This window comes from Procambarus clarkii, chromosome 81 (assembly GCF_040958095.1).
Source record: "Procambarus clarkii isolate CNS0578487 chromosome 81, FALCON_Pclarkii_2.0, whole genome shotgun sequence".
Lineage (NCBI taxonomy): Eukaryota > Metazoa > Arthropoda > Malacostraca > Decapoda > Cambaridae > Procambarus > Procambarus clarkii.
Window position 1 is genome coordinate 18,975,330 of NC_091230.1, and position 16,375 is coordinate 18,991,704.

A 16,375-nucleotide genomic window follows, 5' to 3' on the forward strand; every position below is an offset into this window, starting at 1 on the left:
GTGAGATCAGTGACTCATGAGTCATTGGACAGAGTGCATTTGTCTTAAGGGTCTGCACTTGGTCCTGTAGTAGCAATATACGTACTTTAAATAGTCTGTTTTACACCACCTACATTCAAGATGTCTTTATCTTCTAATTGCTTTTAAACGACAACTGAAAGCAGGCCATGCAAGAAAGGGTAATTATGTGTAACAAGAGTCGGTGCATGATGTTGTCTCCACACAGCATAGCAGAAACATCATAAGACATCTGTGATGATGCACTAGAAGGAACATCACTTTATGATGAGAGGGTGTTTAGTATTGTTATTTATCTTTATGTATATATCAGATAAATTTAGTAACAAGTGTTAATACTGTAATGTTGAACAAACCACACACTAGAAAGTGAAGGGACGATGACGTTTCGGTCCGTTCCTGACCCATTCTCTCAGTCGACTTGAGAATGGTCCAGGACGGACCGAAACGTCGTCATCCCTTCACTTTCTAGTGTGTGGTTTGTTCAACATATTTCAGCCACGTTATTGTGACTCCTCGTCTGCAATACTGCAACTGTAATATGTTTGTATTTAATTTTATACAATAGGAACCAATAAGCTTTTTGTAATTTTTTAGTTTTGTGATTTATGATCCAATTTTCATGAATTTTACATACTGTGTTCTTTGTATATAGCTCTACAATTTGCAATCGGCAATTTTTTTATTTAGAATTATATTTTGAGCTAGATTTTCAAAAGTGCAGTTTCTGAGCAAAATGATGGGTCGCATTAAACAATTTATTTCTCGACAAATAAACATTTCTACATAATGTACTCATTCAGACTGTTACTTATCAATATTCTTCTAGTTAAATTCAATATTTTTTAAGTCGGTTCAAGATTTTAGAATGTCAACAGGATCCCTTATCCCATCTCCCATTCATTTTTTATTTTTAGAAGTACAGGTACTGTGTTGAATTGTAGATGTGTGAACCCGCTCTTTAATGACAACTCTAATGCCATTATAAAAATCAGATTTGCAAGACTTTCCTATGCTTAGTTACTTTGTTGTGGATGGCATGCACATCGCTCAGTTAGGTTAAGACAAGCCACTGAATGTGGGACCACATGGCTACAGCCTTGTCTTTTGCTATTGACACCTCAACAAGCTAGTACCCAGTGGGCATAATATCTAAGAGTAATGTTAATTCAATAGTTGAATTTAGTATAGCAATGTTTAACATTACTCGTGGATAGTTTGCTCACTGGATAGTTTCCTTCCACTAGTGGTTCAATATATCCATATCCACAAGATCAGCACATTAAGTTGTGAAACTTTTACACAGATTTCTGCAGATTTGAGGTCAGAGCAATATCAGTGTAAGCTAGAACATGAGACATTTTATTTATGTTTTAGAATGATGTAATTTTAAATACATAGTGTTTAGTAAATACTGTAGTTACTTTATAGTACAGTGCTGCATTTCTGAGTGCTGTGATGGATACAGAGCACTCAGAAATGGATACTTTGATACAGAGATGGAGAAAGCCATAGTGTCATGTGTTCACCTAGTTGTGCTTGTGGGTGTTGAGCTCTGCTCTTTTAGCCTGCCTCTCGACTGTTAATCAATCAAGTTTTTTTTTTTTTTTTTTGTAGTCACATACAATGTGACAGCCGTTGGTCAACAAATGACTGAAGAGTTGACATCGTATGATACCAAATGTTTGCAAAGGGTTGCAGACACAGATAGATAGGAGGTGAATGTTGAAATTCATCCCTATCTGTCTAAACTGCTCCTTTTAATATCTTTCTTGCAAGGCTGCAGACAATTATAAAAGTAAAGTACTGTATGTCATTAGATTCACTTGAAAGATTCTAGTTGTTTTCCATATCATTTATGTTGTATGTATGCTTACTGTATATTTAAATGTGCAGCTTAACTAACAAATTTGTTATTACTTGATGTGCATATAAAAACTCAAATTCCATTTATTTAATATTAGATGGGGGTACCTGCTAGTGTCCAGGTTTCTTTCTCGCTCTCTCCTTCCTATTCTCCTTCCTGTTGTCTCGCTTCCCTCCCCATTCTACCTTCTTGTTCTCCTTCCATCCCTTCCATTCTCTTTCAGAACATGCAGTGTCCATGTCCATCAAGCATTTATTGTAACCACAATATCCAACCTGTATACTGAGAGGGTGGGGGGTTACCTGGAATTGCCATGGTCTGTGTGTGTAATTACCTAAGTGTAGTTACAGGATGAGACCTACGCTCGTGGTGTCTCGTCTTCCCAGCACTCTTTGTCATATAACGCTTTGAAACTACTGACGGTCTTGGCCTCCACCAAGTGTGTGTGTGTGTGTGTGTGTATTCACCTTTGTATTCACCTAGTTGTGTTTGCGGGGGTTGCAAGGTAATGTGTGTGTGTGTGTGTCTGTCTCTGTCTGTCTCTCCTCTCTCTCTCTCTGTCTCTCTATCGCTATCTCTCACTCTCTATCTATATATATATATATATTATATACATACATACACACACAGGTATATATTTCATCACGGAAATTAACGCATGATGAAAAATGTGAGTGTCAGACCAGTGTCAGTGTGTGTGTGTGTATGTATATATATATAAGTGTATATAAATGAATGAATGTATGTACTCACAAGCATTAATTATATTTACAGTATATTCATCTTTAAAACAGGCAGAACTGCAGAGATGGAGCTCACGAGAGAGTTTAGGATTGTACACACACAGCCCTGGATATGTTCAGAAGTCTTCTGAAAGAGCTTCCAATATAACGCCAAACAGCGTTTCAGATCTTACTCAGTCTTTGGTAAGTTCTGAGAATTTAGATCATTGTGTTTGTGTACTTATGAATGTTTCATAAAATATTTCAAATTGTCTTTTTCTTAAGGAGTTTATTATGTGAATGCTGATCATCGGAATCATCAAAAGGTAACCGAAGGTACACTGTACGCACATAGTTTGTGCATGTATTAATTAATTTTGTTGTATTCTTTTACATATACTCTATGTATTTGTTTCTGTGCACAATGAAAACTATTTGTTTCCTACATGAATGCAGAGTAAAAAGTAATTGAATTAAGTAACTTGAGTTTTAATTAAATTTTCTATCAAGCATTCAGCTTTTTTCTCTTCACAAACCAAATTACTGTATTGTCTTAATCTCTTTCTTTGTTAGAGTTTTTTAATTCTTGTCCACATAATTTGTAAGTTATGTGTGGTCTATCTTCTAATTCCACATTCCATAACATGGCATTTATTCACATTGAATTCCATTTGCCACATGGCACTCCGAATACTTATTTTATCTTTATCTACTTGAAGGACATGACTATCATCTAAATCTCCTATCTTCCCTATTAGCTTAGCATCATCAGCAAATATGTTCATATAATTCTGTACTCCTTCTGGTAGATTGAAATTGAAATAAGTTTATTGAGGTAAAATACACACAAAGGGATGAGGTAGCTCAAGCTATTCTCACCCCATTCAGTACATCATTTTAATACATACATACACACATTCTGGTAGATCATTTATGTAAATGGTAAACTTGACTGGTGCAAGAACTGAACCGTGTGGTACTCCGCTAGTAACACTCATCTAGTCAGATACATTGCCTGTGATTGCTGCCCTCATCTTTGTCAACATTTTTCAGTCATTTTAGCAGTTTCTGTCACCTCTCCAACATGTTACAACTTCTAAAACAGCTTCTTGTGTGAGACTTTGTCAAAGCGCCCCTTTTCTTTTTCTTTTTTTAGATCAAATAAACAGTCATTCCACCCATCTATTTCCTGTAGAATGTTTTTGACTCTCTCATAAATACTAAGTGGATCTGTTAAACAGGATTGTCCTTGATTGAAAACAAATACTGTCTGTGCTATATCATATCTCTCCAGGTATTCTATCTATTTAGTTTTAACTATTTTTTTTAGTGTTTTGACTGTCATATTTGACAGTGATATGGGTTTGTAAATTAGAGGGTCTTCTCTGCTGCCTTTTTTGTATATTGGAACTATGTGTGCATTTTTCTATACTGTATATCTGCTAAGATTCTTGTACACAAAGATATCTGGAATATCAATTGAAGTAGAATGCTTCAGCTCAGGTGCACATTTTCTCAAATCCCAAGGTGAAATGCTATCTGGTTCAACTTCTTTATTTCTTCCAAGCCCCTTGGGTAATTTTTCCACTTAATCTGAAGACTCCTCTATGTACTCCATAGGTGGTGTCTGGAATTGGCACACTCTGGTTCTCCGAAAGCCTCATTTTATACAAACACTTTGGAACTGTTCATTTAGTGTTTTGCTCATTTCCTTTTCATTCTCTGTGACTGTGTTCCCCCATTCTTAATCTCTGGATTTTATACTTTACATTCAGCTTGATTTTAATGAATCCAAGTCTGACCTGTTGAGACTTGAAATGTAGCCAAAGTGTGAGCAAATATATCCCAGTCAGACTGGCAGAAATCTTGCCTGACCAAACTTAAAGAAAATTAGTTGTCAGATGAAAATCTAATACTGTAGTATAGCCAATGTGAAATCTAACTTGGGCAAAAATATACCTCAGATATGCAGATATCATACCTGCTGAGGCTGAGTTCTTTAAAGGGTTCACTGTCATTACTTCCATTCATGGCATATATTGTATCATATTTTATCAGTCTAATTCTAATGTGGTGCCCCTCATCTTCATACACTGTATATGTATAAATACAGTATACTGTGTACAAAAATAGTAAACATTGTTACTCATCACATATATCATCTGCAACTTTGTTTCACTAGTGCATTCCAAAATTATATATTCTGTATTATCCTAGTACAGTATTCGTATTTAATGATGAATGATATTAAATATTGGGATAGTTTATTCATACAACACTCGCACATGTGGACCCATCATGTTGATTCATTCAGATTCTCTCCGGGTCCATATTCCACACACGCATTCTTATCTCTCTAAGCCAGCAGTCGCCAATAGGTGGTCCTTGAGAAAAATCTGGACATTTGCATTTTTATGTTTTATTATTAATCAAACAAAAATAATATTCTAAGAAATTCTTATACAGTATTCTGAATGTTTTATTTTATTGGTGTATTGTATGTAACTGTATTTTCTTTAACTGTTATATTTAATAGCATCAAATAGTTTCACTTTAATAACTATCATTTTTTGTTTGGTTTCAGATTCGAATGCAATAAACCTATATTGACTGAAAAGAAAGCAATGGAATATTTTGCATTTCTTTAGTACTACAAAAGATAATGTAACTAATGTTAATACAGTAGTAACAATAATAATAATGTGTACGTCACTTAACTGTGAGCTGATTAATGATTCAGAGCCTCCACAGTCCTCGTCAGGCACCATTATTAAGAACATTCAAATTGGAGGCAGAGAGAAGGAAAATGTAAAGAAAATATTCAAACTACAGTACTTGAAATTGGATTTATTCAAGAACCTGGTAGTGAGCTGCATCCATGGCTGCTTTGTGTTGTGTGTTCTTAGAGTTTACCCATTGATGCCATGAAACCTTTGAAACTCGCAAGACACTTGCTATCAAAATGCCCAGATTTAGCTAGTTAGCTTTAGTGGTCTGCAGGATTTAAAATTATGAATTTAGTGGTTCGGAAGGTTGGCGACCACTGCTCTAAGCAACTGATATTCAGTTAGGTATAATGTTGCCTGCAACTAAATTTTTTTTATGTACTAAATATTCAGTATCCTGTCCAGAAAATAGTTAATGAAACTGGATGCACTTGAATAAAACCACTGTATTCTTTATTGTCATGACACTACACACTCTCGGAACATCCATTAATATTAGGGGGTTACCTTACCTTGAAGTGCTTCCAGGGCTTAGCGTCCCCGCGGCCCGGTTGTCGACCAGGCCTCCTGGTTGCCGGACTGATCAACCAGGCTGTTGGACGCGGGTGCTCGCAGCCTGACGTATGAGTCACAGCCTGGTTGATCAGGTATTCTTTGGAGGTGGTCACAGCATGTATTTTTCTGGATAATCTTTAACCACAAAAATATTTCATTATTTCAGTCTCAATAACACCATTTCCCACCCTTTCTTTCATATATTATTTCACTCTTCCCTTCCAAGATACTGGTTGTTTAATTGGAACAGTACACATTCTTCACTAATCCAAAATAAAAAGATAATGTGTATTTTCGAACCTAATTATTTCTTGTGTTATGTATTCTGTACTCGGTAGTATATGGTGTCATTATCATTTTGTTTTTACACTATAGCACTGCTAAGTGTGTGTGTACTTTATAACTTACAAAACATGTTCTTAAATTTTATTTTATTTTCCAGAGCTTGAATTGTGTTGTTGACTTCAACCGACGATACATTGAAGTTGACGATGAGCTAGTTTCTATCATTACAGACATAGAAGGTAGGAGTATCTCTAGATGTTTGAAAATATCTGTATACAGAAACTCTTGTTATTAGAATATTTTAATTATTTTTGTTAATAGCTATTTGTGGATGCTATTACTGTATTAATCATGCATCACTAGCCAGATGTCACAGTTGAAATGATCACCACCTTGTTTCCTTGTGAGGTGTGTGTTGACTATCTACCTACATTTCTCTCAATGACTGTCGGTTGAAACAAGCCACTCATCCAGTCAGTCGGTGGCATTGGTGTCCGCACCTTTACCCAAATTGCTGTCCCAGCCTTCCTATCTTCCCCCTCGGCATTGGATGACCTGATCAAGGATATTCTACCAGACAGCTTGGGGGACTCACCAGGGATACATGACTCCATTACATGAAATGCAACACACAATAAGGTACCCTGGCAGACCCAGGACTCTGACCAACCCTACTGAAAGTCAACAAATAATCCAGCTGGGACAGCCCCATCATAGACATACAAGTCACAGCTTTACACAGCTTTACTGGAGGCAACAGCAATCCCTACTGATGTTGCTCACCTCACAGCTGTCCATCCTCCCCATGCAAGGGATTTAATTTTGGCAGCTTCTTTCTGTGAGGGGTGCATGTCTTGACCCACAGCAGGTCATTATTGCAGATGCCTTGCACCTTGCTGTCCCAATCCAGTCTATTTGTGGCAAGGTAGATGCAGATGAATATGGATTGCATGGCCTGCACTGCAGAAATCTGGGGCAATGGCACATAAGACATGTTGAGGTCAACATCATTATTAAAAGGTGCCTCACCTCTGCACAACCCTACTGAAAGGTTGAGCAGAGAGAGGCACGCTCTTTGTCCAGCAGAGAGAGAACCTCGTAATCTAATGAACCATAACTCTACTACCCTCACTGGTAAACCAGATGGAATCACAGTCAGCCTATGGAGAAATGGCAAACAAGTGATGTGGGACTATACGTGTGTATCCACTTTGGCAGCCACATACATCACCCTCTTAGTTGGTCAAGGAGCAGCAGCTACCACTCACAGAGAGAGAGAAAGCAAACAAATACAGGGAAATAGATCACTGGTTGAATTTTGTTCTTATAGAATCTGAGACCCGTGGTCCATGGGGAGTGTGTGCAAGGAGGTTGTCCCCTGTGGCATAGTGGTAAGACACTCGTCTGGTGTTTCGCGAGTGTTTCACGGGTTCGTATCCTGGCTGGAGAGGATTTACTGGGCGCTAATCCTTGACTGTAGCCTCTGTTTACCAAACAGTAAAAGGGGTACCTGGTTGTTAAACGATTTGGCAGGTCATATTTTGGGGAATACTAATTAAGGATTAAGGACTTGCCTAAAATGTTATGCATGCTAGTGGCTGTTCAAGAATGTAAGAACTCGTTCTTACAATAAGAGACCCAAGAGTGGCACACTTCCTTTTCCAGTGCCTCAATCGCTCAATGAATTTCCAGCATGATCCAGAGAGGAAATGCTGACTGCATCCTCGGTTCTTGCCCTGCATCGGAGTTTGAAGAAATATACAGCCTGTAGGAAATAAATTTCCTTTTTGTTTCCACTTAATGCTCACATTTTGTACCCAATCATCTATGTAACTGTGTAATCTTGTAAAATAAAGTGCATGATAATACTAATACAGTAATAAAAATAAATGGGTGGTAGGAGAAGCAAATTCATAAATGTATGTGGAGTCAAACTGAAATTTTTTCTCTGAAACCAGCGCTGTTGATGGGGAGACCCATGGCAGCCTGGGTTAAAATCCTGAGGGGTCATAGGGTTCAGGTGATGTATATATTTAAATATTTAACATTTTATTTGAAATGGTTATTATTTGTCTTGTATTGTTTAGGGCTTTTCTGTGTATTGTACTCACTATTGTTAATTTTTGTAACAGATGATGAGCTAGGAACAGCCACTGGCTATCATAATGCATTGCCCCTTGAAGTGCATGGTTCAGGCTACACCCAGATGCATATGATCTCCAATTCAAAGGCGGAAAAATTGGTTAGTGTTTTCCTTCTTAATCATATGCATAATTTATGACTGTATATAGTGTTTTTTATAGAAAGTAGATTAGTTTGATTTAGATCATGAAGAAGAGCTGCTGTTGATAAATTAAAATTTAATTTAATTTTAGGAATCTCTCCTTGGCCACATTCAAATAATTACAATTAATGATTATCTATCTTGTTTTAATATATACTATTGTAAACTCAATTATGCATATTCTCTATTTAATTTATTATTTGCAAAAGTACATTTTATAGTTTGTATATTTGGCATTATTGTGTATACTGTACTAGAATTGGTAATCTAGACTATTGAGAGTTCACTGGATAGTATTTTATACAATAATTTCTAACTGCCTCTTTTTCAAGTGTCATGTGGTTTGTCTGGTTTACTAGTTTTTTTTAACTACTATGCCTAACTAGTTTTCATTACATTTATTAAGGGTGTTCTTTCCGAGTTTAAGCTATTCAGTCTCTCTTAGGCTCTATCCCTGCTCTCACTTGGGCATAGCATAGAAACAGCCAGGTCGGTGTGACCTTCTCATTTTCAATGTAGCAAAGTTGTTTACAAGTTGTCCACTCCAGGCCAGAAGTAAGTGAAGGAAGACACTGGAGAATTCTCAATTCAGTCCAGAACAATCTCCAGAAAGTTCATTTATCTTCACTCAAACACCACGTCTAAATAATAATTGTTTGAATAGATTGTTGAATATTGCTCAGCTTATTTCAAATTTTACTGCTTGGTTGTTACCCCAACTCATCACTAGACGACAGCACTAATACACTATATTAAATAAAGAAAGTTGAGTAAATTTGCACCCCATTTATTTTTTTCTGGCTCTGCAGAGTATATTTTAATCACCTTTTCATCCTGAGATAGTTTCTTGTTGGCATTTGCTTTAAAATGGGTGAAAGTGTATTTTTTCAACTGCTTTGTGTCACTTGAGCTTTTGCCTTTCAGATTTGCAGTTATCTTCTCTTTGATGGATTGTTGGTTCTGCTACTTTCCTCCTTAATAAAACCTGGCTTTTCATAATTCCTTTAGATTTTGTCCCACACCAATGCAGTTAGTATTGGTGATTCATATTTAAGTTCTTTTGGTTTCCACATTGCTTTGCTTGTGTGAAGGATCCTTTTGCCCCCACCTGGTCTTAATTGTTTTGTTTTGTGATTATTTGCTTTTAGTTGCAGGCATGCTGATTTACATCCTTGTTTCTGTTTGACAGGATTGTTAGAACATGCTGAGAACATGTTTTCAACCAGGTCATTTTCAACTGTACATTTAGGTGTGATTTCTTGTGACTTTGTGAGGGCTTTACCTAGCTATTGCTCTCTTACATGATTGAGCATGGCATTGTCACTTGGCATTGAACCTGAGTCAGCTTGGTGCAGCTTCGATGGGTTATTCATATTGACTCTAAAATTCCTCATGTTGGGTACAGTGTCTTGTCATGTTTGGGTGGCATTCCTGCATGAGTCACAGGCTCATCAGTTGGATTATGAAGCTGTATGCTCACTCATTGAAATATAAATGCTGGCAGTTCCAATTCTTTGCTATACAGTACTGTATTGAGTTTGTTGATTCCTCTATTTTTCTCAACTGCATCCAAGTGAATTAAGACAACTAGAGTATAGGCACTGGATGTTGACCATCCATTTCTCATGCTAAGTGAAACTATTTAGCAGGAAGCTATCAAGAACACAGTGGTGCCTGAGGAATGGCCAGTCTTAGCCAAGAAACTTTGTACCCTTTTATGCTAGATTCATCCAAAACGGAATCTTGCACTAGGCATAATGATCAATACCATTCGACTGTTGCTGAATCTTACTCTCAAAGAAGGATAAGGCAAATTCCTGAAAGAGAAATTCCACTGGATTTGCTTATAGATCGTGTAATACTGTATTGCCAAGAGGAAGGGTAAAAAAGTCTAGAGATAGCAGTAAACATTAAGGTCTTTAGACATCATAATAGAAGGGAAATCATGTTCTGTTAACACTTGATCATTCTGGCTCTGCCTCACTCAGCAATTTCTAAAATATAAAACTCTTCTAAAATAAAATTTCTAAAATAAAAAAAAATATGTTCATAAAACTCTTTGTTTTCGAAGATTTTTGTGGCTCGAACCATAAATTTGGTGTCAAAATGTTTGCAAATGAATGCTCTGAAATACAGGCGGTAAAAAAGTGTGTTTATATAGATCTTGCATGATGGCACTGACTATACAAATGGTTATGAACATTTTAATATTCCTCATTTTTCAACCTAAACAATAAAAAAAGTATGTAAATGTGTTCAGATGATCGATCTATATAGCTATTAAAAGAAGGACACAATTTTCGTATTTTTCCATCAGATAATTTGCAGAGCAGAGAGAAAAATTCCCACGGCTAAAGAAATAGTTGAGTGATAGGGTGGTGGGCGGAGATAGCCTCTAGCAGGTCCCGTGATAAGTGCTACCTGCACAGTGCTACAAATACACGAGTGTTTTAAAGAGTTTCATCATGAAAGTTAAAAAAAGAATGGTTATGGAAGTAATTTTTGGAAATTCAGAGTAAATGAAATGTTTTAGCATCATCTGCATATTTATGGTTAATTATCAGTAACACTAACATGCTTCATAGAAATGTTAATGTTGATTGACATTGAAAAGCTAATAATGTCACAGGTGGATACACAGTTCCAAATGAGTGACTTATAGTTCACACTGAGTTCGTCTTGTTCTTGACTGATTGGTTTCTACACTTGACACTGTAATTGACACTCAAAAATGCTGTCTTTGGTGACACTTCAGCCGATGTGATAAACATAGGTATCCTGAACATGAGACCCGGAAAAATATGGCATGCACAATCACACATGTATATACCTATCGATGATTCTGAGGATCAACGTCCTCATGGCCCGATCTCCGATCAGGCTTCTGGTTGATGGTCTGGTCAGTCAAGCTGCTTGCAGCCTGATGTATCAATCGGGAGCTCCCCTTCTCTGAAACAAGTACATGAATATCTGATACGTGCTACCTCAGCAGATAATCTTGGTATATATATTTTTTAGATATCTCTCTTTTTAGCTTCCCCGGAAAATTTTCCATAGCTGTTTGCTCATTCGAAGCTAGGTCCACAGCCTGCAGTCTTGAGACTCATACTGGCTACTTTAGGTGTAAGGACACCAAGTTTTCACTGGGGTAAAGGATGTGTTCTGCTCGAGCAACATTAAAGCATCACAGGATCCCGTGGTTCAAAACTGGACTAGTATTATAGTTAATAGATGCATTTGGTCCTACTCATTGTGGGTTTCTTGATGAAGGGCTTGAATATTGTTCATTTACTTAACACAATACTAAACATTACTGTACACAAACTTGGCTGAGGCAGGAGAGTGAATGGTGTTAGTGAGTGAGTGTGTCGGGAGTGGGTTGTGGGTGTCAGGCATAAAGGAGAGTTTCAGAAACAGTCAAAGATGCTAGTAGTGGGTGTGTGGATTCTGTAAGATAGTGTTGCAATGTGTAGCGACTCTTGCACGTTGTTAGTGATCCACAATCACACATGATTAGATCAGGATAGGATCGTGTTAACCCCATAGATGAGGTGAGCTCAGAGGGTTGGTGATGGAAGGAAGGTGGGACATGTCGATGTTGGGCGAGTGTGGGGGTGGGTGTCGGACCAACTGGGCTGTAGTGGATACGTGGGCCTGTTGACCATTCCAAGCAACAGCCTGTTGGACAAAGCTCTCACAAGTCAAGCCTGGTCCCAAGTTGGGCCTGTGTAGAACTACTATTAGAACTCCCATCCAGGTACAATCCAGGTGTGGTGTCGGGTGGGAGTGGTTTGTCGATGTCGGGTGGGTTGTCGGTGTCGGGTGGAAGTGGGATGGGAGTGTGGTATTGGGTGGAAGTGGGATGGGAGTGTGGTATTGGGTGGGAATGTGGTGTCAGGTGGAAGTGGTGTAGGAGTATTGAGTGGGGTGTCGGTATTGGGAAGGGGTTGTGGCTGTAGGGAGTGGGGTGTGGGTGTCGGGTTGCTGAGAAGATGGCAATGTTGTCGAGTGTGGTGGCTCATGCTTGAGCATAAGTTGCCATATTTCGTTAAGTAACATGATGAAAGATTCGCAGTAACCCAAGTTGGTTTCAGATTATAGAGACCCAAGTTTGTTTATGGTTTTTGTCCAGTGGAAGTTGCTGTAACCCAAAACCCCATTTGGGTTAAAATGACTTGAAAAAAGGGTGAAAAACTCGAACTTGAAATCTTGCTGATTAAACGGGTTTTTTGGGTTGCCAGACTGGGTATTACGGAGCGCTTACTGTACTTAGGTGTGTGGTAAAAATAAAGAATGTAAGTAAAATAAAATGTACAAGACACAGTCAGATCTCCTCATAGAAGGAAATAAACATGTAGGAATAATGAAAGTCAACCAAATTTTTAGTGAGAATAACTAAGCAAATACAGCATCACCTAAGAAAACATTAGGATGGATTATGAGAATCTTCAAATCCAGACATTCCACTACAATGCTGCTCCTTTTCAAATTACTGTGCTTTTATGCCTTGAGTACTGTTCACTACTTGCTTTCCCTTTCAAAACAGAAGGGAAATTTAAAAAAAAATTCCCTCATGCTTTCTGAAATAGAGGGAATACAGAGAAAATATACAACATACACAGTCACATACCAGCCCATCCTCCTAAGGTTTCCCAATGTCAAGAACACTGTTGTACGAAAGTGTCCTCTTCTAACCTACCAGAGAACTACCTTTAGAAACTTGTGTAAGGAATCGTTCAGGACCCTGTATACCACTTATATCAGACCAATCCTGGAATATGCAGCTCCAGCATGGAGTCCATACCTAGTTAAACACAAGACAAAGTTGGAGAAGATTCAGCGGTATGCCACCAGGCTCGTCCCGGAACTGAGAAGAATGAGCTACGAGGAACGGCTAAAGAAGTTGAACCTCACGTCCCTGGAAAACAGAAGAGTAAGGGAAGACAAGATAACCACCTACAAAATTCTCAGGGAAATTGACAGGGTGGACAAAGACAAATTCTTCAGCACGGGTGGAACACGAACAAGGGGACACAGGTGGAACTTAGTACCCAGATGAGCCACAGAGACATTAGAATTTTTCAGTGTCAGAGTAGTTAATAAATGGAATGCACTAGGAAGTGATGTGGTGGAGGCTGACTCCATACACAGTTTCAAATATTGGTATGATAGAGCCCAGTAGACTCAGGAATCTGTACACCAGTTGATTGATGGTTGAGAGGCGGGACCAGAGACAAAGCTCAACCCCCGCGAGCACAATTAGGTGAGCAGAGAACCCAAACACAGAAAATGGGACAGTATGTCAATTTTGCAAGCCACTGCCATTTTCTAGTATGATGATTTTTGGCCTTGGGTAGAGTAGGTGTCAAAATGTGGTGTTCTATTAGGAAAACAGGTTTAATATACAGCACACACAAACACCTAAATTATTGGGACCATCATGAGGCTCAAAATGTAATATCTAGAAAGGAGACGAGAGGTACACTACCACAAAAAATATATATAATATATATTTCCCAGTCCTCGACCAGGCCTCCTTTTTGTTACACACACCCCAGGAAGCAGCATGTAGCAGCTGTCTAACTCCCAGGTATCTGTTTACTGCTAGGTAACTAGGTAATCAGGGTGAAAGAAACATTTTGCCCATTTGTCTCCACCTCCACCGGGGATCGAACCCGGAACCTCAGGACCCAGATTCACGAAAGAGTTACGCAAGCACTTACGAATGTGTACATCTTTCCTCAATCTTTGACGGCTTTGGTTACATTTATTAAGCAGTTTACAAGCATGAAAACTTGCCAATCAACTGTTGTTATTGTTATAAACAGCCTTCTGGTGCTTCAGAGCTCGTTAACTGTATAATAATTGTAAACAATGCCGCCAAAGATTGAGAAAAGATGTACAGGTTCGTAAGTGCTTGGGCAAGTGCTTTCGTGAATCTGGCCCCAGGATTATGAATCCGAAGCACTGTCCACTCAGCCATCAGGTGCCCCTTGATCTAATGTTATGTTAGGAAATGCAGAATAAACCTATTGAAGAGTAGAGGTGCCATAGGCACAATCAAGAACATTGTTGCATAAACATCAGAGGACCACAGCTATTCAATATCCACTCAAAAAAAAACAAAATAAATATTATCAGAACAAAAGTGGACATGTTCAAGAAAAAATTAGACAGTGCTGTAGAAGTGCCAAACCAACCAGTTTATAGTGGATATGTGGGACTGCAGGCTGCTAGAAGCAGCAGCAGCCTGTTGAACCAAGTTTTCACAAGTCAAGCTTAACTTCAGGTTAGGCTTGGGGAGTAGAACAACTCCCAGAATCCATTTTGGGTATATTCCAGATCAACAAGAAAACAGTACACATCAATGTATAAAAATTAGTCCTGAATTAATTTTTGCCTGCAACTTTACTAATATTTCCAAAATTCCTTGACAAGTATGCTTATTTGTCATATCATTGATTTTCTATACTTTTGGAACATCTGTAACCTGATATTGAGTTTCTCATTATATAATTTATTCAGTTTTGATTCAATTTTTCTCTTAATTTGCTGCTGTGCAGAAAAAAATTATTATACAATTGTAGTAGATTTGCATGCAAAAAAGGACAAATACAGGATAGTACTGCATTTAGTTCTTTTCTGGTTTTGTGCACATCAAGAGGGAGGTGGGTGAAGAAGTCATTGGGCTCAACACATGGATATGCAATTTGCTGGCTTGTCATGTAGGAATGAGGGCTCTGATGTTCAAGTTAGATGATTTTTTGGTTCCATTTTTCACTTCAGCTTACACATTGTGTGGAATAGCTACAGGTATTTATGAAGTCCTAATTTACAAAAACAGTGATTGAGTACTATATACAGTATAGGCTTACAATGTAATATGTATATTGCATGTAAATCTATTCTTAGTACAGCTCAAAAAAAGTGTCTTGCAACAAAGTTTTTTGCTACTATCCTGTGTGGGGACGTTGTCCGGAAAAAGATTCAAACACTGGTGGATATGACCAAATTGTTGGATGATGATAGTATCAGGCGACTAGTACACGATAACCTCATCACATATTAATTAAGCAAATAGAAATAATAGTTGAATCTTTTCATTGTTCTTGGTTATTTTCATTACATCAATATAGATGTATCATAACCATATTTAATTTTTATAATAACTGGCCAGTAACTAATGTTGATATACAATGATAACTGCAGTACCCTAGAAATTGACATATGATAACTGCACTTTAAGGGTATCTACACACAGAGCACAGCAGCTCTTGTAAGAAATATAAGATACCAGTATAGAAAAAACCCACCAAAGAAAATATCCTTCAAAAATCCAAATTTTCCACTCTCCCTCCAAAAAATCCGACCTTTAATGATTATTGGTTGTATTTATGGAATGAGCAGGGTTTTTCTTATTAGATATGTAATACAAAATGCGCCTTCAAAATTTAGTTTTTGGCTGCTCTTTAATCCAATGTGGGGATAAGGCTAAAAATAGGTGTCGCAGCCAAAGGGTTAAGAGGTCAGGCCCCCTTAACTTGGTCTTACTTCTTCTTGCAGGTTACTAACGAGGGAAGTGCACCTGTTGATTCGGACAGCTGGTGACTTCAGGATTGCTGTAAGTTAACTTGATGTGGTGTGGCTTAGCTAAGCACTCTAATCTCTGGCTTGGAGAATAGGAGGCATCCACCACTTGACATAGCCAGAACGAGAATGTATTCTCTTGTGGGTGCGGCTCCCTGAGAAAGTTCCAACAGTTTTGCTGGCTTTTCCAAGGTCCAATCAGAACGAAGAATTTTAGCCTAGGTGTCATTTCTTTTTGACACATTGGCAACATTGTGGGCACCTCCAAATCTGGCAACAGTGTGTGTGACCACAGGCAAAAAGGTTTCTGGCCATATGGGCAGAATATCAT

At 38.0% G+C, this 16,375-nt stretch overlaps 1 protein-coding gene across 3 annotated transcripts in view; it reads left to right on the top strand.

The window, feature by feature from the left end:
* LOC123773122 (uncharacterized) overlaps nt 1-16,375 on the top strand; it is a 59,768-nt gene that overhangs the window by 18,416 nt on the left and 24,977 nt on the right. For 2 of the 3 annotated variants that reach the window (XR_011225187.1, XM_045766618.2), the window contains exons 7-9: nt 2,680-2,811; nt 6,331-6,412; nt 8,306-8,415. Coding sequence is in view for 2 of the 3 variants with exons in the window: in XM_045766618.2 (XP_045622574.1) it covers nt 2,680-2,811; nt 6,331-6,412; nt 8,306-8,415 (324 nt within the window). In the remaining variant the exon portion in view is untranslated. Of the gene's footprint in view, nt 1-2,679; nt 2,812-6,330; nt 6,413-8,305; nt 8,416-16,020; nt 16,079-16,375 lie in introns of all 3 variants that reach the window. The other variant, XM_045766619.2, reaches the window with a different exon arrangement.